General features: G+C 41.2%; 1 protein-coding gene across 2 annotated transcripts in view; it reads left to right on the forward strand.

Moving 5' to 3' along the window:
• NDP (norrin cystine knot growth factor NDP) overlaps positions 1-9,733 on the forward strand; it is a 74,376-nt gene extending 64,643 nt beyond the window's left edge. For both annotated transcript variants that reach the window (XM_075198176.1, XM_075198175.1), the window contains one exon: positions 8,691-9,733. In XM_075198176.1, coding sequence (XP_075054277.1) covers positions 8,691-8,918 — 228 coding nt within the window. In that variant the 3' untranslated portion in view covers positions 8,919-9,733. The remainder of the gene's footprint in view (positions 1-8,690) is intronic.
• Positions 9,734-21,356: the final 11,623 nt, after the last annotated feature.

A 21,356-nucleotide genomic window follows, 5' to 3' on the forward strand; every position in this document is an offset into this window, starting at 1 on the left:
CAGGGCTATAAAAAGTACATGTTGTTATGCTCCACATTTTGTGAGAAACGAAGAACAGGATAGTTAAGGTGATATCAAACTCATTTTGTGATATACATATTACTAATGAGAGATCAATTCCGGAGAGAAAATAGAATATCATCCAAGTAGACAATGTCAAAGCCATACTGAAATATACAAATAAGCTACATATAATGCCTTTCCAATTGGAATTTTTTTCTATTTAATTCCTTTTGTTTTACGGATTACATTTCAAGCTCCGCCTAATTTGAATTCTGTGAAACTGAAGCTCTACGGATCCAAAGTAAACCAAAGATGCAGCACTATGAAACTCACTATTGCCCAGAAGACACAATCAAAAAATATTCCTTTACAATCACCAATTGATAAAAACATAACATTTATTAATCACTATAAAGCATGCATTACTAAAAATGGTGGATAGTTTGTAGGCTTTGAGGAAAAGATGAGTTTTGAATGCCAGTTTGAAGGAGCACAAATTAGGGGACAGTCCTCCTAATTCCCTTTCTGTATATGTCATGTACGGTGCTGCGGACCCTTTGTGATGCCTTATAAATAGAAGATAATAATAATAATAATAATAATGGAGCATGGGAGGTCGTTCCAATGAAAAGGGGCTGCCCGGGAGAAGTCTTGGATTCTGGAGTGGGATGAGGTGATCTGGGTGGAGGTGAGGCGATAGTCATTGGCCAATTGCAGGGAACGGGATGGAGTTAGGATTTGGTTGAGTCTCTGTAGTCTGGTCTCAGTGTGTGTATCTATTTAACATTGCTCTATTTTTCCAAAACAATAATGGATATACTCGGCTTCTATAAGGAGAGGTATAAGACAATAGGTCAATGGCAAAAGGTCTCAGAATTGCACTTAGTAAACAAGTGGTTTACTAAGAATAATGAGTGTGTAACCTGAATAAAAATGCTGCATGGTTACACATACAAAATTGATATTTGGATTCCAGCCTCAACTTTAGAGGATCTACCTGAGCAAGTAAAGATACAGAAAATTAGTGAAGAAATAAACATTTTGTAGGTTATCTTTGGCTTTATGGATGAACTTCTGGCTTTTTTGGCCACTTCTTCTGTTATTACGGTTTAAAATACTAATTTAATCTCTGCATTTATCTTAAATAGCCCTGCAAAAATTGCAGTCAAGCTATTATTCGCTCTGCCTCCTTACTACAGTGAAGATCCACAGGCTTGTAAGAGGTTTTTGAATCAAAGTTTTTGAATCATTGTTCTATTTACTTTTAACTACCATCTTGAATTCTGAGGCTACAGGAAAGTTTGTTGAATACAATTTTTGTCTGATAAATCAATATACCAAATGTTACTCTGGAAAAACACTAATCCTCAGTGCTATAGAAGTTTCATATTCTGGTGCTTTCATTTATCTCCACATTGATCTTCTCATAAGAGACACATTAATTTCTTGTGATTCTTAAGGCTTTTATCCTTTGTTACTTGTCTTACCTTGGGTACAGAAACACTCATATTAGTTAAACTTCACTTGTACTTTTTATTTCAGTCATTGTCTGGTCAAAATTAAACCCATTGCCTCTCCATATCAAGCCTCAGAATTACCATCTCCTTACTTTTACCATGCACACGTTTGTTGCAAATGGAATGATCATGCCATTGATTTAATACCTGGAACATACCACCCAACTGACATATTACCCAACTGTCCTTCCAGTCAGACCAAATACTGACTAAGTTAGAGTCTCCAAAATTCGGGACTGCCCCACCAGATTCAGGACAGTTGGCAGACTGTCTTGCTCTCTCCTACCTGTTCTTGTCACTTTCACCACCTGTGTCTGCTGGTGTCTTTAGATCAGTTGCTGCTTGTCTGGATCCTGGAATATTGGGGGCCCTATTTGGAAAAAAATGAAATTAGAAAACCTCAACCAGCCCCGAAAATAGCGCCCACATTTTAGAATTAGGCTGTAGTGGATCCATTCCAACCGAAAGTCATGTTGTTTCTTTTGCCTTTTCCTGTCTAAAAAGCAGACTTTATCCACATGGAATCCAACTAAAGTAGACTTTAGGGGAAAAAAATGGTACGTCTATGAGATGGAGCTTATAACTAGCATTGCTAGGAACTCATCTGCTTCTTTCTGTAAAACCTGGGACATACGGACTCAATTTAATAACATACTACTTCCACTCTTCTAGCTCTTGACCATATCACAAGAAAGCTCATCCAGAGCTTATAATTTCCTAATGCTATAACATTGTTAGAGAGGTAAGCTCCACCTCCCCCCATCCCCCTATACACCCGTCCTCCTTCTCCCCAATCTGCCACCTTATTTTTCATTAATTACAAAAAGAAAACCGGCATCAACATATTTTCTCTTTCTCCTTATTGTTATTGTACATCTGTACTGACTTAAAAATGTACTTTTATATATCTTTTTTGTAAATTATTAATGCTGTGAATAAAATTGTGACTTCATGCAGAGTTATTCTTCTATTGTAGCTCCTATCATGGCTTCCACTAAGAAAGGGGCCATAATGTATAACATCACCTTAACAAAGCCTTTTCTATTGCTTGTTTTACAGTATCCCGGTCCATCTTCTCCTTGAGGTAGATGTTGCTTCTATAGGCAAGGGTACTGTCCTCCAAAGTCATACATCTATATCTCACTTTAGCTGCTACTGCACTTTCTCCTTCTTATGTAGTATCTGGAAGAACTCCATTGTCTGTGGGTCTTCATCCTAAATTATAGCATTGGGCTCACATTTCTCACATTTACAGGACATCCAGGAGTTAAAAAGACTTTATTCTGACCACCCCGACTTGTTTTGACTTTATTTACCAGTGACTGTAATGTCAGCCTTGCTTACTGTGGTGGCTTTCCTGACCTTTCGGTTTGTATAACCTACTGGAACCTTGTGTTGCCAGTTCTGACCCTGGCCTGTTCTATGACCTCCTCTGCCTATTGACACTAGCCAGGGTGCTGTCACATGTGGGTTCCTTCCTTGCAGTGAAATCTGTTACTCACTTGCAAGTGAACCTGGTGAATACCAGCATTTCAATTATGTGCCATACCTCAGATTTGCTAGTGGCTTCCTTACATCATAGCTGGCCAAGATGTAGTAGGCTAAAATAAAATCACTTCTTATACAGAAGAGTAAGAAGGAATTGTTTAGACTGAGTGGAACCTCCTGGAATGAGATCTCCTCCTAGGAGAGATGAGAATGATCCAATGCATGGTCGTAAAGGGCCAGTACATATTATTTATTTTTACTTCTAATGGTTTTGTAAGGCAGTTGTTAGTGGGTGAATGGTTTCTGGGATCTTTAGACCAGTACAAATGGTTGATAGTGTATACTTGTCAGGGGTCTCTGAATTTTGCTTTCTCTATTTGGGAAATATGTTGTCAAAATAGATATACATGTTTACATACAAAATTAATTAGCATTAATGTGAAAATATTTGTTGAGTGAAATTTCCTAACAAAGAGCTATGTGCTGAGTGGGTAGATATCTCTTATCATGACCATACTACTATTAACAAAATTGCAGGAAAACATCTGGCACATATGAAATAAATGTATTATGTTCTGCGCATTTGATCCTCTTATCTATTTTTTCCACTGTTAAAGTGAATGATATAGGAAGGTGGTACACTCTTGTCCATGTGATTATTGTTTTACAGAAATACCCAATTTTGTCATAGAACATAATTTCCTGGAACATTTTTTTTCCCACTGATAATGCTCACACTTAAAAAAAGAAATACATTGGTTAGATGTGAAAAAAAATTATATAGGTTCCACATATTTGTTTTTAGCAGAGTCAATAGTAATATCTAGCTTTAATAAAAGCAAAGAGAAAGGTTTCTCAATAAAAGTCATTTAGAATTCAATTTGCTTTGTAATCTGTATTTGATCAGGAACATTGAATAGTAGACTCCAGGTGGTTGGGTTGCTTATTCTATCCACCAGTCTTTCTTAATTTCAGAATTGAAAGCTGTTATTTTTGTAACTGCTTTTCAATAATTTAGTTATGAATTTCATTATTTAAGCTTACATTTTTTTTTAATCTTTGGTGACAAATTATCTTCATTTTGTCTTTATTCATAGACTAAAATAAAATAGCAGTGTATTACTATAATTTTGGAGTTCATAGTCCTAATATCTTGCAATGACATAATTATTTTTATTATATTGAAATGCCTCATGGCTTAAAAGTTTGTCACATAAAACAACATTTCCATTTACTTCTGCATAAAAACATAACTGCCTTTGTAAAAATACAGCCAATTTCTTTATCTAGGTCACTAGAATTTTCTCTGTATTGTATATAGATCACTAAAATGCACACTTTATTGTTTAGAGGTTACTAGGATGTTCTCTTTATGGTTTATTGGTCACTAGAATGCTCTCTGTGTTACAGTTGTAGACAAAATATGGGTACAATTTTGTCTAATAATGCACAATTCAGTCCAGAAAAGTGTTGAAATTAAACAATGCAAAAAGCAGAAAAATGTACACAGGAATCCATAAATGATCTGGACAAAATTATTGGCACTAGTAGTTTGAAATAATTAGATTTCAAGCAAAGGATTCTCCATTCTCTTTGGAACTGAACTCACCTGTCTTAAGTAGCAAGTGTGTGCAATATAAAAATTACTCATTACATAAGCTTGAATAGCATAAAGGACTCATTCTCCTATTTTGTGTCACTCTGTGTGTACTGCAGTTTGCATGGATTAATGAAAAAAAAAGCCAGAGAATTGTTTGAGGAAGTCAGACAGATGATTGTAGTAATGCATGGACAACTGCAAGGCTACAAATCATAGACCTTGTTGTTCCTGATTCCAGTGTATGTCATTTTATTAGGAATTTTAAGACACAATGGCACTGTAGTGATCCTCCCTAGAAAGAGGAAACTTGATCAAAGATTGTTAGAATGGTGGAGAAATCACCTTGAATCAGATTCCATCTGACCTTCAGACACAAGGTATGTCAGTTTCACCTCGCACCATCTGTTGCCAACTCAACGAAAGGAATTATATATTAAGACAACAGAAGAACACAATTTAATGTGGAAAATTTACACTAAGTTAGAGCTTTTGGTAAAGTACATCAACCCTATGTTTACAGAAAGCAAAATCAAAAGTGCACTTTTCCGACAGTCCAAAATGGAGAAGGTTCGGGGATGCTTTAGCGCTGCTGTGCTGCAGATAGTACTCTGTGTCTTGAATGTGTGCATGGCATCCATCTTGTTCCCAGTGTCAGAAAGCCGGGCCTCTGTCAAAAATCATTGGTCTTCCAGTAGATAAATTACCCTAAACACACTTTAAAAAGCACCCAGGAATGGTTCCAGGGGCAGATTGGGAAATTAAAGTGACCCTGGAAAAAATTCTTGAAGTGGCCTCATGTGGGTGGCTCCAAATCGACTGTGGGTGGGGCCAACAAAAAGTAGGCGGGATTTAGAACTACTGGAATTCAGTTGTAGTAATATTTAGGAAAACCTGGATGTGATGACTTAAGACACAGTGGGCCATTTCTAAAGCAAAGCAGGACAAAATCTGCCAGTCCTGTGCTATAAAAATACCTGAATCCTTTTACATTATCTGCGACTGGTTTATGTCTCTGTGCTCAAACTTGTTTAGTTGCCTACTAACACATTCTTCCAAAATTTCCTTCATAGAAACATATCTGACTTTGTTTAATAAGTTTAACTATTACAAAACTTTTTAGCAGAATCCTATTTGATCAGTCTGCCACAGCATCATATGAGCACCTCACCGCACTGTTGCATCTTTCCCTGACATCATGAGCTATAAACTATGAGTCAAAGCTCTCTCTTTAATATATAAAAATGTGTACTGTGTGTTTGAAAAAATGCATTAAAAATAATCCTTATGATAAATGGCTATCCAGTGCGATCACCACAAAGGTTACTTCAAGCATCTGCAAGAAAACACTTCTTTTGTAACAATTGTGTATGAGTCCTAAATGCGCCCTGTGATTGGTGGTGGTGGTGGTTTGATTTAATAACTGTGCAGGGAGGGTTGGCAGACAATGGTATAAGTGAAAGAGAGAGCTATTCCAAGGGTTTGCAGGTGATATGCTAAGTACAAAGGAGGAAGTATTAATGATATTGTCAGTGCAATGGGGGCTAGCTATATGTTCAGCAAAGTGATCTGAGAAAGGGACCAGTGCAAGGTAGAAGGCAGGCAATGGAATCAATGCAAAAACCACTAAAGTATCGCTAGAGCTGGAATAAGGCTCCAGAGGGGCCCGGCGCACTTAAGACGGGGGTTATCATTTATAACAAATACACAGGCAAATCTGTGTGCACTACTGTTAGGTGCACACAACTCTGCCTTCACGAGAAGTACAGTGTGAAGCAGGACATACCTCTCAACTGTCCTTTCAGTTGGATCAAATCCTGACTAAGCGAGACAGTCACCCAAATTCAGGACTGCCCCACCAGACTCAGGACAGTTGGCAGATTGTCCTGCTTTCTCCTACCTGTTCTTGTCACTTTCACCACCTGTGGCTGCTGGATTAGTTGCTGCATTTCTGGATCCTGGAATGTTGGGGGCCCTATTTGGGAAAAAATGGGTACATGAAATTTAGAAAACTCCAATCCTTCCTGGCATTTAATCAATAGCACCCACTTTAAATAATAAGGCCTCCCTCCAGCCCCAACATTAAATTAATATTATATAAATTTTCTCTTTTTCTATTTAACCAACCTCAACATCAAAGTAATACTATTCTCATTTAATAAATAAATCTATTTCCCTCTCTCCAAACAGTCCCAGCAATAAATTAATAGCATTTATGTTTAATAAATGTACCTATTTCCCACAAACATTAAATAATTAATATTAATAAATAGCTCTCCTCCTCAAACTCAGCCCTACATTCAATTAATAGCCCCAAACCACCCAGCATTAAATTAAAGGTCCCTTCACCCCATATTAATTTAATAGGCCCCAGTATTGAATGAAATTGCCCTACCAATAAATTAAATTGCCCCACCATCATCCCACAAATACCACCCATTAAATAATTAGCCCAAACCTAAACTCCACCATTAAATTAATACCCAACATCCCACCCATGTACTAATAAGACAGCCCCCCTCCCTTCCCTCATATCACACAATTTATTAAGACCCTCCCATTCCACACTTTAGCAGCCCCCTCCTATCCTACACTTCCTTTAGCAGCCCCCCTCCTATCCTGCACTCCCCTTTATTAGCACCCCTCCTATCCTTCACTCCATTTAGCAGCCCCACCCCTCCTATCCTACACTCCCTTTAGCAGCCTCCCCTCCTATTCTACACTCCCTTTAGCAGCCCACCCTCCTATCCTACACTACCTTTAGCAGCCCCTCTTCTATCCTATACTCCCTTTAGCAACCCCCCTCCTATCCTACACATGCTTTAGCAGTTCCCACTCCTATCCTACACATCCTTTAGCAGCCCCCACTCCTATCCTACACTCTTTAGCAGCCCCCACTCCTATCCTACACACCCTTTAGCATCTCCCACTCCTATCCTACACACCCTTTAGCAGCCCCTACTCCTATCCTACACACACTTTAGTAGCCCCCCCTCATACACACTTTAGCAAAGACACACTTTAGCAGCCACACACACTTTAGCAGACACACACACTTTAGCAGTCACACACTTACCTTGTTCCTGCTGCAGACTCCTCTCACTGCACACATGGGACGGCAGCTGTCATGTGACACGTCCCATGTGACCGCTGTGTGGAGACTGTAGGCACAGAGATAGGAGGAGGGAGAGACAGAACAGCAGAGGGATCCACGGCCACATTAAGGTGGGTGGCTGGTCCCGGAGGAGGGGCCAGCTACCTAGTACCACACTGCCCCCCCTCCGGTCCGGGGGGGCGCTATACATAAAATTTTTTTTATTAAAAACCCTCTAATAAGATACTAGTCAGCCTCCTGAGGCCATCAGCCTACTGGGACTTTCCTGGTAGGTTACATGGCCAATCCGCCCCCTGAATGGTTCAAGGTTAGGTGCTGGACTATCTTGAAGTAGCCAGCAATGGCTCCAGATCTAAATCAATGCCATATCTAAATCAAGACAAAACTACCAGTAGAAAGGTGCATGAAGCTCATCCATGGCTATAGGAACCTGTTGATTTTAGTTATTTTGAGAAAAGTCTGTGCTACCAAATATTAAGTCTAGGATGTCAATAATTTTGTCAATATAATTTTTTTCTGATTTAAAAGGTTATACAATATTACATTCAGAATCAAAACCAATGTCTTACGCATTGGAAAGTCTCTGTGATATAGGTCTGTGGGGACCAGTGCCTGATTATATACACCAGTTCATGACTAATAGCAATTACATAATTTTGTTAAATATTTTAAACCACTATATATTTAATAGTGGTTTTCTAAGTTTATAATTTAATTAATTCATAATTTCTTCAAAGGTATAAAAGTCAACACTCCCCTGCCCCACCCCCAAATGTGTACATTTTTAAATATATTTAAACTTCTCCTTTAAATGATGTTGTTTTTTTTTTATAGATAAACAGTTAATGTAAAATATAATGAGACAACCAATCCTGTAATGCACAGGGTTACAATTATTAACTTTATTAAGTATTTGTATTGAATGTGAATGGTCTAATTGCAAGCATGTTTTCTTTCTTTTTCCCTTTAGATGGTACTTTTAGCCCGCTGCGAAGGGCGGTGCAGTCAAACATCCCGCTCTGACCCACTTGTATCCTTCAGCACAGTTTTAAAACAGCCCTTTCGCTCTACATGTCATTGCTGCCGGCCACAAACATCCAAGTTGAAGGCTATTCGGCTCCGCTGCTCCGGAGGCATCCGGCTCACAGCCACGTACCGCTATATTCTTTCCTGTCACTGCGAAGAATGTAATTCTTAGGGACACATTTAAAAAGACAATGGGATTTGGACATTTTAAAATCTGAAGGACAATCACCAAAATATGTGATATATTTTTATTAAGTGGTATTTGTGAGATAAAACAATTGAAAATGATACAAATAATGTTGTCATACAGTGTGCAATGCCTACATGAACAGTTTTCTTACTTTAAAGGTTTATCTGAGGATCTGTTACTTTTTTGGCCCGGACCTTATAAGTTCCAGTATATGGACAATGGCTTACAATATGCTTATTTTCTGTCACTCTATTATAGAGTATTTAACTATGTATATTTTCAATCATTTCATTCCCAGTTTCATTATTGTTGGAGAATGTGGATGAATGATGAAAATTGAATGGCAAGTTTGTTTGTTAATTTGTACAGAACAAGCCGGCGTACAATGATATACTGACAAAAGCAATAAAATATTATTTAAAATATTATGTTTGCACAATTAAGGCATTTCTAAAGATATTTTTCTAATTTATGTCATTGAAGTTCAATAGAATTAACAATCAAGAGATTATAAGTTGCCACATACTACTAAATAGTTGTTACTTACAACATGTTTGACACACCATGGTGTAACCCCTTTTAGCCCAATATACCCCCAAGTATTGAAAATAGATAAGACCCCTCCGGAGACTTTCACTGTTACATGAAGCTGAAAGCCTTCTCGCATTGGGTCTTTTAGTGCTGGAGTACTCAACTCATCAATAACTTCTCAATACCTCTTGCATCGAGTGTACCCTATGCTTCTTAGAGTGTAAGCTCAGATGACAGGGCAATCTTTACCTTCTGTTTCATGTCATTTGTTTTTTATCATGATCTGCTTATTGTACAGCTCTATATATCATGCTGGTGCTTTATGAATAAAAGCGAATAATAATAATAATAATTATAGGGCTCATGGAAGCTCTTCCTATGGCTATAATGAAGACCTACGGATGAAGTGTAATACACGTGTGTTTCTAAAACTGAGAACGTTTTAGTGATAGCCATAGCTGCCTGGCTTCAGGTAAATAGGGGTTCTAGAAAAGACCACCTATATGCTATACATGGGGGTGTGTTCATTTAAAGAGTTGAACCCTCTAAACATCAACTTAGTGCTAACAGTTTTGGTCTAAAACATTAAGGTGTTTTCTTACACCACTTCAGGAAAATTTGTGTCACTAATCATTAAAAGGAGCTGTCCTGCTATTGCGACAGTAGCATGCAGGGCCGTAACTTAGAATTCTAGCGCCTGGGGCGAGAAAGACAAATGCCGCCCCCCTAGCCCTCAATTGTAACCAAATGAACCTAAAATATTCCTAAATTGCGCCCCCCCTTCAGCGTTGCGCCCTGGGCGGTCGTCCCTGTCGCACAGCCCTAGTTACGCCCCTGCTAGCATTTATTTGCTGAACACCACAGCTCCATCTCATTTGCAGCATGGAAATCTCACCATGGGTGGACATTAAACTAACCATGGTTACAGAAGCCTAAAAGACTTATTTTAAATGCTGCTTAAACTAATGGTTAATTAAATAGACTAAATAATCAAGAAACAAGTTGTATTAATGTAAATGATAACATGACATTCAATATTACAGAAATCTTTTTTTTTTTTAACTACATTTTACCATGAATTTAATTATGCAAAACATGCTCTTAGAATGGAAAATGCAAATACTCTTCTCAAAAAGAGAATATTTTGGTTAATAGAGATGGTCAAATTATTTAATTAATTCCTAAACTCAATGTAATTTACAAGATTTGCCGTTGTGTAATTAAATTGCAAATCAGTCCCGATTTGCAGAAGATTCAGTGAATAGTTAACACGTACTGTAGAATGATTCATTTTGCACTCTCACTTCAACACACTGAATGCTGCAAAACACAATAGTTTTCAGTACTAGTCTTCTGTACTTGAATATTTTCTGTGTCATTGGAGCTATTAGGTATCTAGGTGTAGAAATATACAAGACATTTTACTGTGATCTCAACTGGCGTATTTGTCAAAAAACAATGACTGGTACAAATCAATTTCTGTTCTGTTGTTGACAATAGTAGTATTAGCTATCTAGGTGCAGAAATATATAGGCAGTTCATTGCAATATTAACCGGTGTATTTATTAATCACACAGACTGGGGCAAAACCTCATGAAGCCTGGTGATGGCGTATTATAGGTATTAACAAACAAACAAAGTGGGCCTTGTTCTCAGGCTTACAATTTATAGAAAATACAAGTTTAATACATGTAAGTGCCACATTTTGCAGATTGCAATGAGTAATATTTCTTAGTGGGGCTATATGATCCAGTCACATAGCAGTGTTGGTTTGGGGTCAGTAGTTTAGTTAACTATAGAAAGAGAATAAATGTATGTTTTGACTTAACTGTGTAAGGGGGTGGTAAGTGGATAGAATACTTCAGGGAGATTAAGAAGGTTGTTTGGGAATTTGATTATCTTGCCTAAAGAGCTGAGTTGTCAGGTAATACTTGAATATTTGGATGCAAGGGGGAAGTGTTATACAGGGGAAGGAACCCCACAGTCAGAAAAGAGCTCTTTAACTGGGAATTGGTGGGAGTAGTGATAAGAATATCGATATGAGGCACAGTTCTTGGGAAGAGTGGAGGGAGATATTTTGAGACAAGGGAAGAGATGTATGTCGGTGTCATTTCATTAATGGTTTTGTATGTTACTAGAAGTATTTTATATTGGACTTAGTAAAGTACAAGCAACCAATGTAGTAGAAGAACATTTTGCATGGAAAATTAGTCTAGCCACTGTATTCAAAAAAGTAAGGGTGAAAGTCTTAGGAATACATGGCAGGAAGAATGAGGCTTTTTTGCATTGTGAAGATACCAGGTTTTCTGGCCAATTTCTACCCACTTCACTCTGACTGGCCACCCACAGGTGCTTTTCTAAGCCAAGGAAGCCTACCCAGTACCTTTTAAGGTTCTTATTAGTCACTCAGGCAAATGCAGTTAGAAAAGTACAACAATACATTTATAGTAATAAAAACAACACTAGAATATTAAGTACACACAGTAATAAATGCCAGGCAGGTTTACCACTTCATCTGTCCCTTACCCCAATAGATTAAAGATCTACAGTCACTTGGATCAGGACCATCTTAACAACATTATGGGCCCCCGGGCAAAGCAGTGCACCGAGGCCCCTACATATATATATATATATATATATATATATAGATATAGATATAGATATATATGTATAGAGATACAGATATAGATATAGATATATAGAGATAGATAGATGTACTTGCTCAGTGACCCTTGAAGGTTTTTTTTGCAGGTTTTTTCTTTTGCAGGATTATTTATTCTAATTAAGAGCCCTGCCTATGGGGCCCCCTTGCCCGTAGGGCCCCCGGGCACCTGCCCATCTCGCCCAATGGAAAAGATGGCCCTGACTTGGATGTCCCGTCTTAAAGACTCATGGAGTTCTTCTCTTAGCTGCAGCTGTAGTTCATTGGTGGAGAACGAAAGCTCAAAACCAGCTTCACTGCAATTTCCATAAATCAATCCTCAGAATCAATATCACCTCCCCCCTGGAGTGGCTCCTTATATCTAGGGTCAAATTTCCACAGTCTTTTCCCTTCCCTGGGCCTCTCCTCGTAAAACATTGGTGAGTGCTGGACTAGAGGGGTTGGAGAGTGGAGTGGAGATGTGCTGTACTTACACAGAAACTCCCCTGCTAGATGGAATGTCTGAAATAGTCTTGTGAGAACAATGCAGGATTATAGCTGAAGCACAACAGTAAAAAAGTGGTGAACAAGAAATATCAATATACAGACAAAAATGGAGATATGCGATGTAGCAGGAAATCTCTGGCAGTTGACAGTCACTGGGTCCATGGTAAGGTATAAGTGTCTCTGACACAGGGGATAATGCAGCAATGTCTTTGACACTGATTAAAAATATCAAACAGGCAGAATGTACCACAGTCCAATATGCAGATGAGCACTTAGAAACTACAGCGTCCCTAGTGAGACAGGCCGGAGCTCCTCAATGCTGAACCATGATTATGTACTCTAGTAACTAACTCTATTAAACCCACCTGTGATTAGCATGTTGAAGAAGGAGGAGGTGTTCAAAAACCAAGCTGACTGGTCTGTGCCAGAACTCACCTGAATCCAGAAGCCAACATAATGCTGAGCTAGGGATCAGGAGTCACAAGTTACCCATAATGTAGAGCCAGTACTCAAGACCATAAATTAAAGCCCAACGTGCGATGTTCTATAACACCCAGTGCCATAAAAAAAACAGTGCTGGGCCTTTGGACCCTTCCCAAAGGAGAAATGGCCCCATGGGGAGATCTCCAGATCTCCCTTGCTAAAACAAGAACAGGCCACTTTAAAATTCCCCAAACTATGGAACCACACAATTGGCTGAAGCTTCCTTAGGGAAGGGTGGAAGCTTCACCCATAAGGAAGGAGCCTCCAACAACTTGGGGAGAGAAAATAAAAATAAGACATCCTGCAGCGCTTCAAAATAGACTGTTACCTTGTGTACTTTAACCCAAGCTATACATAAACTTAAAGTCAAGAAATAATAGAAAAAACGAATAAAGTAAACTAAGTGCTCTCTAAACTTACAGTGTCCAAAATATGCAAAATATATAAATGATATACACTTATTTTAAATGCAGTGGCAAGATCTCTATATCTTCTTATTTTCCATATCTTCAGTCCAACTCAAGGAACATGTACATAGAAAATAAAAAAGTAAAAAATACCAATAGTGTGATTCTGTGTCCTTAATATATTAGATCTTCATATTAATGCACAGTGCAACATATTTTCCAAAAGTAAAGCCCCCTAGTGGTAAAAATATATGCCTACTCTCCCGGACATTTTGGGAAAGTAGGCAACTATGATATATGTTGCACTTATATATTAAGGACACTCGTGAACACAAATCCTTAGGAGTTTACTTTATATTTATTATTATTATTTATGTCACAGAACTACACTATTGGTATTATTTTTTTCTATGTACCGCATGTTTACTAAGTTGGACTGAATATATGGAAAATAAGAAGATATATCTTGCCACCAACATGAAATAAGTATATATTTTTAGCATTATATTTGTACTATATTTTTAATATAGTTTAGACAGCTTTTGGCTCACTTTATTCATTTTTGCTGCTATAAATTGGGGAGAGAATAGCCTATAAGGCTGATCCAGCCAAAAGGCTATGACCAAGAAATAAAATAAGGTGATGCAGGATTCTCAAATGCATTGTGCTCATGCCTTACTCAGTGCCAAGCAATTGTGACTGCTGCCACCAGTGCATTATCAGAACATCTCCAGGACCTGTGTGTATTACATAGTATTGTCTTATTAATGTTTGTTCCCAATTGTAAAGCGCTACGGAATTTGCTGGTGCTATATAAATTAATGATGATGACCTGTCCCCTGAAAGCACTGGCCTTCTGGCATCAGACAAAGGTTTCCCACGGCACTTTCAGGGGGACCAAGAACCCTTTACCCAGGCAGGTACTATACTTGATCTCAGCCAAAAGGCAACTTATTTGATTACAAATGTATCTTTATTTTGTATAAAGGTACAAAAAACATATGATATGTTACATTCAAGCTGAATGCACAATACATTATGAAACATAATCATTTATACTTTTTAGCACAATACATAACTTATGGTACAAGATATGACATCCTAGACATCCTACACTATACATCAAAAACTGCACTAACCATGCAACACTTAAACAGCCTGACAGTTTCAAATAAGCAGTGGTTGTGAGGGGACGGTTAGTGAGAGCGGTAGGATGGGGAGATCACCGGCCCAAAGCTTTATTGAGAACAGACACAAATATAGGGGGGGTGCATACATTTAGGCAAGACATTTCAACAAAACTGCAAACATTGATGGGGAAATGGTTTGGAGGGGGAGACACAAGCCCAAAGCTTTATTGTAAAAACAGAGATGGAGAAGAGGCAGACAACAATCACTCATCTTCCTCTTCCTCAGGACTGTCAATGGTGTTATAGTCTTTTAGCAGGCTATGGATCTGCCTTCAACAGTCCTGGATGGTCATATTCTCCCTTTTCAAAATTAGGCAATTCTTGGCAAGCCATATAGCGTCCTTAAAGCAGTTCATAAGGCAACAGGCCTCCTGGATTGCCCCAATAGTGTGGGTCCCAGGAAATAATCCATAAAATACAGAATGGTATGAAAGGCAAGTCCTGGGCACACTGCCCTTAAGTTCATGTTCCAAGGCATCCAACGGTGCCTGTGCAGTGGGGCAGTCCCAAAAAATATGCTGTGGTGATACAGAAGGGGCAGTGGACATATCTGCACAGGTTCCGGGAGTGCATGAATGTCCTGAGAGCCAGAACTCCCTGGATAGCCATCCTTGCAATGTCTTTGTGTCTATTAGTCAGCCTCTTAAAGGCCACATTCTCCCACACGTGTTTTGCTGTAGCACCAGTGTTCCCTGGAACAGATTCCATAACGTCTTTGGCTCTGATGAGCTTGTGGACAGTTTTTGGTTTCCACAAGTCTGGTTTAATTCTCTCCAGATGGTGCTCCCTCACGAATTGTCCAACATCCAGGTAAAACCAAGGTGTAGTCCAATTGTAAGGGAAGAAACTGTCCCACTTGTCCCAGCCTAGGGGCCTCCAAAGAGACAGGAGAAAAAAGTGAGACATGGATTTCCCAGCAGAGCAAATGTTCTTTTCAACCAAAGTTCTGCAGATACAATTACAAACGAAGAAGTCTCACAGCATGGTGGGGATTTCAGGTATCCCTTTTCCACCTTTGAGGGGCTCCTTGTCCATAACCGCCTGCTTCATTCTGTCCATTTTGGAGCCCCAGATGAAGTGGAAGGCTGTCCTTGTGATGGTCTTGAAGATGGCAGAAAAAGGTGGCCAAGCTTGGACTGTGTACTGCACAACAGGAATAATCTTGTTGCGCAGCACCAGTGCTTTCCCTTCGATGGTGATGTCTCTGAGGCTCCACAAGCCAACTTTCTACCTGACTGTCGCCAGTCTCTCTTCCCAACACTTCAAGGCTGCTCCCTCTCCACCAAACCAAACTCCAAGAATCTTAATGAAGTCTGACTTGATTGTGAAGGGAAATGTAGCAGGGAATGACAGGTGCCACTGCCCGAAGAGCATCGCCTCTGACTTCCAAACTTCCCGCAGTTGACCTTTGTCCCTGAAGCTCAGCCGAAGTTCTCACAGGTCTGGAAGCGTGCTGTCACCGAATGCTGTGCAGAAGACAGTGACGTCGTCCATGTAGAGCAAATACTTGGTCTCTAATTGGTCTGGACCCAGTGCGATGATGCCTCTTCTTTCTGGATTCCTCTTGATGCACATCGCAAAGAGCTCTATACAATAAACAAAAAGAAGAGCCGAAAGAGTGCAACCTTGTCTGACCCCAGACATGACTGAAAAGGGGACAGTCTTCCAGCCATTCGCTAACACCGATCTGTAAATGTCAAGTTACATAAGGTTAACATATGTACAAAACATAATCACTAGACCAAACCATCACAAAGCCCTACGTATAAAATCATTGGAAACACGATCAAAGGCCTTCTCCTGATCAAGACTGACCAGGGCTGTGTGTGCATGGCGATCTTTGATGTAATGGACCGTGTCCCTCCGACCAGGAATGCCACAAGTCTGATCCAGATGAACAATCTGCCCAATGACAACCTTTAGCCTGTTGGCTAGTACCTTGGCGAGGATCTTATAGTCCACATTCAGGAGAGAGATGGACCTCCAATTTTTAAGGTCACATCTCTCCCCCTTGCACGTGTACAGGATCGTGATCAGTCCCTCTCTCAGAGTAGGAGGCATTCTGCCCTCTACCACCATTTCCTCGCACAGCTCTAGAAGGTCTGGGCCAATGAGGTTCCACAGTGTTACATAGAGCTCCACTGGGAGACCATCACTGCCCGTGGTTCTACCCGGCCTAAAAGATCTAGTGGCAGAGAGCATTTCCCCAAACACCAGGTGGGGCGTCAATGGCTTCTTTGCATGCAGGATCAATAGTATTAATGATACCTGACAGGAATGAATCGGTCTCATCTGTGTCAGTAGTCTTAGGTGAGTAGAAGTTGCTGTAGTAGTCTGTGATGACTCCCATGACGCTCTCTTTCCACTTTTTCGGAATGCCGAACTCGTCTCGCAGCTCAGTCAGGGGCGTTGGGCCGAGGTGGATTTTTCTGAAATGAAAGAGTTACATTTCTGACCCTTTTCCAGGTTCTCCACCTTGGAACGGAAGATGATGTGCCTGGCTTCTTCCTCAAAGTCCCTTTTCAGGCCCCCCTTGGTCTCCACCATTTCATCCTTCACATCCCAGCCGCAAAGTTGGAGATCCATCAGCGACTGCAGTTGTCTTTGCAGCCTGCTGAAGTTTCTCTCTTTCTCACATGCCTGTTGTCTTCCCTTAGCCTGAAAACTGCAAATTTTAACCTTAACATATTCCCACCGGTTAGACATACAGTCAAAATAACATTTATCATTCTTCCATGTTATATAGGCATCCCTCAGTTCCTCCAACACATCCACCCTTTCCAGCAGAGCCCAATTCAGTTTCCAGGAGCCTGGGCCAGGGAGAAAACTGTGGCACAAAACCCCCTCAAAGAGAATGGCACTGTGATCTGAGAAGAAGCAGGGAACCATGACATGCCTTTTCTGCCTTACTGATCTCGAGGTAAACACAAAGTCAATCTGGGAACACACTCAGCCAACAGAGCGGCTCCAAGTATAATTTACAGAGCCAACCCCCATGCATCCCACTGCATCCCACAAGGATGCTTCAGCTACCATCTCCTGTATCAACCTAGAAGTAACATCTAGCTTAGCAGTGCTGCTAGTACTATGTCCCCTTTCCTCTATAGGACAGTTAAAATCCCTGCCCATCACTACCATTTTGCAGGGTCTGGAAAAGCTCCAAACACTCACTCTTACCAGGGAGAAGCATACACACAGTTTAGCTTGATAGTCTCACCCGCTCAAGAGCCATCTATGATAAGCAATCTGCCACACAGAAACTCCTAAACAGAATCTAGTGTGAAGTGTATGGCGACCCCCGCAGACTTACAGTCGCTCCTCCCAGACCAATAGGACCAATAAGACCACTGCCTACCGAGATGTCTATAAGACCTAGAGAAAGGCAAAGAACATTCCTGCAACATGTAAACATCACATTCCTATCAAAAAAAGTAAACACAGACTGACGTCTATTGTTATTCTTAACACTCCTCACATTAATGGTTTAAAGGGAAAAATTAGCCATTAGCTGGGAGAAAGAAGGAAGTTAGAACATACAGTACATTAGTTACAATCCTTGTCAGGTGGGTCTTGGTCCGATCTGTCTTTGTCCCCATGTTGAGATGGGAGCAGACCTCTCTCTTCCAGCTGATCGAAAAGGCAGATGTCAGGCAGCTGCCGGATTTTTTCCACCTCCAACTCTGTTTCCGAATTCCTAACTGCCAGCAGCTCATCCACCAACTCATCCACCAACTCTTCCAGCGGTCCTTGGCAAACTCGACCGCTGGCTTCTTGAGTTTAGAGTTGGCAGTTGAACTGTCAAGCTCTTTCCTCATTATACTCAATTTATTCTCCTTACCTGCAGCGGAAACAAGAGGGGAAATCTTCCAGGGAAACGGAGGGAGTTGCAGTAGCAGGGGAAGGGGTTAGTGCTACTGCAGAGGCGAGAGGAGGGAGGGTTGTGAATGAGGGAGGGGTGAAGGTGGGCAAAGGAAGGGAGTGGGTTGGGGAGGGAGGGGGGGTTGTGAGAGCAGGAAGATGCTGTCACAATGGGAGAGGGGGAGGAAGGATTGGGGAGGGAGATTGGAAGGGGGGTGAGAAGAGAAGGGGGTGGAAGGTTTCTTACCCACTTGTGGCTGCGGTAGTTGCTTCTGCTCCTTCCTCTGTGCTGGCTTGGGCTGCTGCCGGTCCACTTTCCAGAAGGCCTTTACTGGCTGTTGCAGGATAGGTCTGGCCTTCTGGCGGCAATCCCTGTAGATGTGGCTGGCCAGGCCGCAGAGGTTGCAGATTGTCTTTCTTGGCCAGTCTTTGGTGTTGGATATCATCTGTTGCATTGTCACTCTTCCTCACCCTCATAGTGATGGACCACTAGCTTGTCCAGAAACTGTTGGCATTGAGGATCTTGGAGTGGTCCTTGATCATAAAGCAGAAGTTGTTCAGGAAGCTAGCGATACCTTTTCCTGGTGTGTGAGGATTTCTCATGGAGACTGTCATCCTTCTATCCTCTCTCTGGATAGGACAGTTACCCACAAAGCGAGGAAATGGGGATTCAGGTCTTGCAGACTTCACTTCCTCCCAGTATCAATTGAAGATCGCTATTGAGGTGAAGGTGATGTAGCAGTTCACCTTCAGGTATTTCTGCACACTGAGTTTTTCAGCCTTGGAGAAACCCTGATTGAGGATCATTTTCTAGCCAAAGGTCTCTGCTGTCATATCTGGAACACTTCCATCCACCTCCTTGATCTTCAGGACAACGGTCTGCCTCATCCAGTGTTCTAGGGTGGGAGTTCTCTGGGGGGTATCCTGGCTGGGCTGTCCTTGTCCTAGATCAGCTGGGGCTGTGAAGCCAGTGGCCTCAGGGATATGCTTTGGAGCAGACATCTTTTCTCCGTTCTTCCTAGGGACAGGAATGGGTGGAGGCAAGAGCTGCAGCAGCTGAAGCCATCTTCCTGGCTCTTCTTCCTGAAGCAGGAGGGCTTAAAAAGCTGGTCTGGAGGGTGATCTTTTTAAAGGGGGTGGGGCTATGCAGATTTCTTTCTGAGAAGGTGGGTTCTTCCTCTGGGGTTGATCTCAAAGTTTTCTTCCAGCAGGCAGGATCTAGCAGAGCTTCTTTCACAAAGTCAATCTTCCTCATCATCTTCTTAATTTCTCAGCCAGGTATTTATAGCAGTTTTGCTAATCCCTGAGAAGGACCTTTGCAGCTAGAAGAATGCAAGATGCACCACAGTCTTAAACAGTTTGAACTTTCACCAGTGGAATGGTACAGAGCCTGCCACAATCATCATTATGACCACTGGGTGTTGAGCACAAACATATCTTTTAGTATTGAAGCCCAAGATGCCCTAAATCACACAGTGCCATGAAAAACAGTGCTAGGAGCTTAAGTTCCTCCCCAAAGGAGAAAGGGATCAGTTCTTCCTTTTCCCTCCCCAAGCCAAAGGGCTCCTTAGGGAGATGGGGTTTTCAGACCACCCTGTACCAAAGCTAGGTGGGTTTCTTTTATATCCCTAACACCTGGAGCCAAAGGACTCCTTGAAGGAGCAGGGATCTTCTGGACTACCTCCACCACAGGGATCAGCAAAAGCTTCCTTCAGGGACTGGATCTTCAGCAACCCCCACACAGAGGGAGCCTCAGACAACTTGGGGAGAGAGCAGACCATATGGATCGTGCCCAAACCCAAAACGTGCAAATAAAAATCAAACTAACAATAAGAGAAATCTGTGCAAAAAAAGTGCATAAATGCCATATGTTCAATAAATAAAAAAGTGGCTGTAGGTGTCAGCCTCATGGCCAGAGATTGTAAAAATTATTCTGGCCCAGCCAAAAAGCCGGGACAAAGATAGAAAAGTGGTACAGGGTTTGCTCAAGTGTATTGTGCCATGTGCCATACTCTGTGCAAAGTAATAGTGGGTCACCGCCACCCATGCATTTTCAGGTCATCTCTGGACCCTGTCCCCAGGAGGCGCAGACACGTGAAGCTACCAAATCACCACAGGCCTTCTGGCATCAGACCAAGCTTTCTCATGGGCTTTTCAGGGGGACCATCAACCCTTTACTCAGAGAAGTACTCACTCGATCTTGAACTTAGCCAAAGGCTGACTTTTTTTGTTTTTAAAAGCCCAGGATCAGTGCTTTCATGCCCTAGTGCAAAAAGAGTGTATAAACTTGCAGAAGGGTGCCCTTAGGGGGCAAGGGTCTTCAGACCCCCTTCACCACATGGCTAGAGTAGCTCCTTTAGCCCCTGGGATGCACTGAGGCTTCACCAACTGGCCCACAGCCCAGAAAGATGGGCAACATGGGGGGCAGAACCTGAGGGCCACAACATTTGCGGGGCATGTAACGGGGCATGTAAATATGAATAGATTCCCAACATAGATGCAAAGGATAATAACACACAAGCTTTATGCAAGTGTAATGGTCTGCAGCCAGACAGGTGCAATACACATCTATACGAAACACAAGTCTGTGATGTGCGGATAACGTCCCATGTGGGACTGGTACAGGCATCACAAATTTACATACACACGCCCCTCCCCCCCCCAGGTCGAGGAAGTATCGGAGGATTGTCGTGGATCAGTCAGAAGTTTATACACACTACACAACGGAAACTAGATTGGAAGGAAAATATTGAACGGTACAACCAACCAAATGAAGCGACAATCGTCCATTTGTGCAGACTTT

This window comes from Mixophyes fleayi, chromosome 2 (assembly GCF_038048845.1).
Source record: "Mixophyes fleayi isolate aMixFle1 chromosome 2, aMixFle1.hap1, whole genome shotgun sequence".
NCBI lineage: Eukaryota > Metazoa > Chordata > Amphibia > Anura > Limnodynastidae > Mixophyes > Mixophyes fleayi.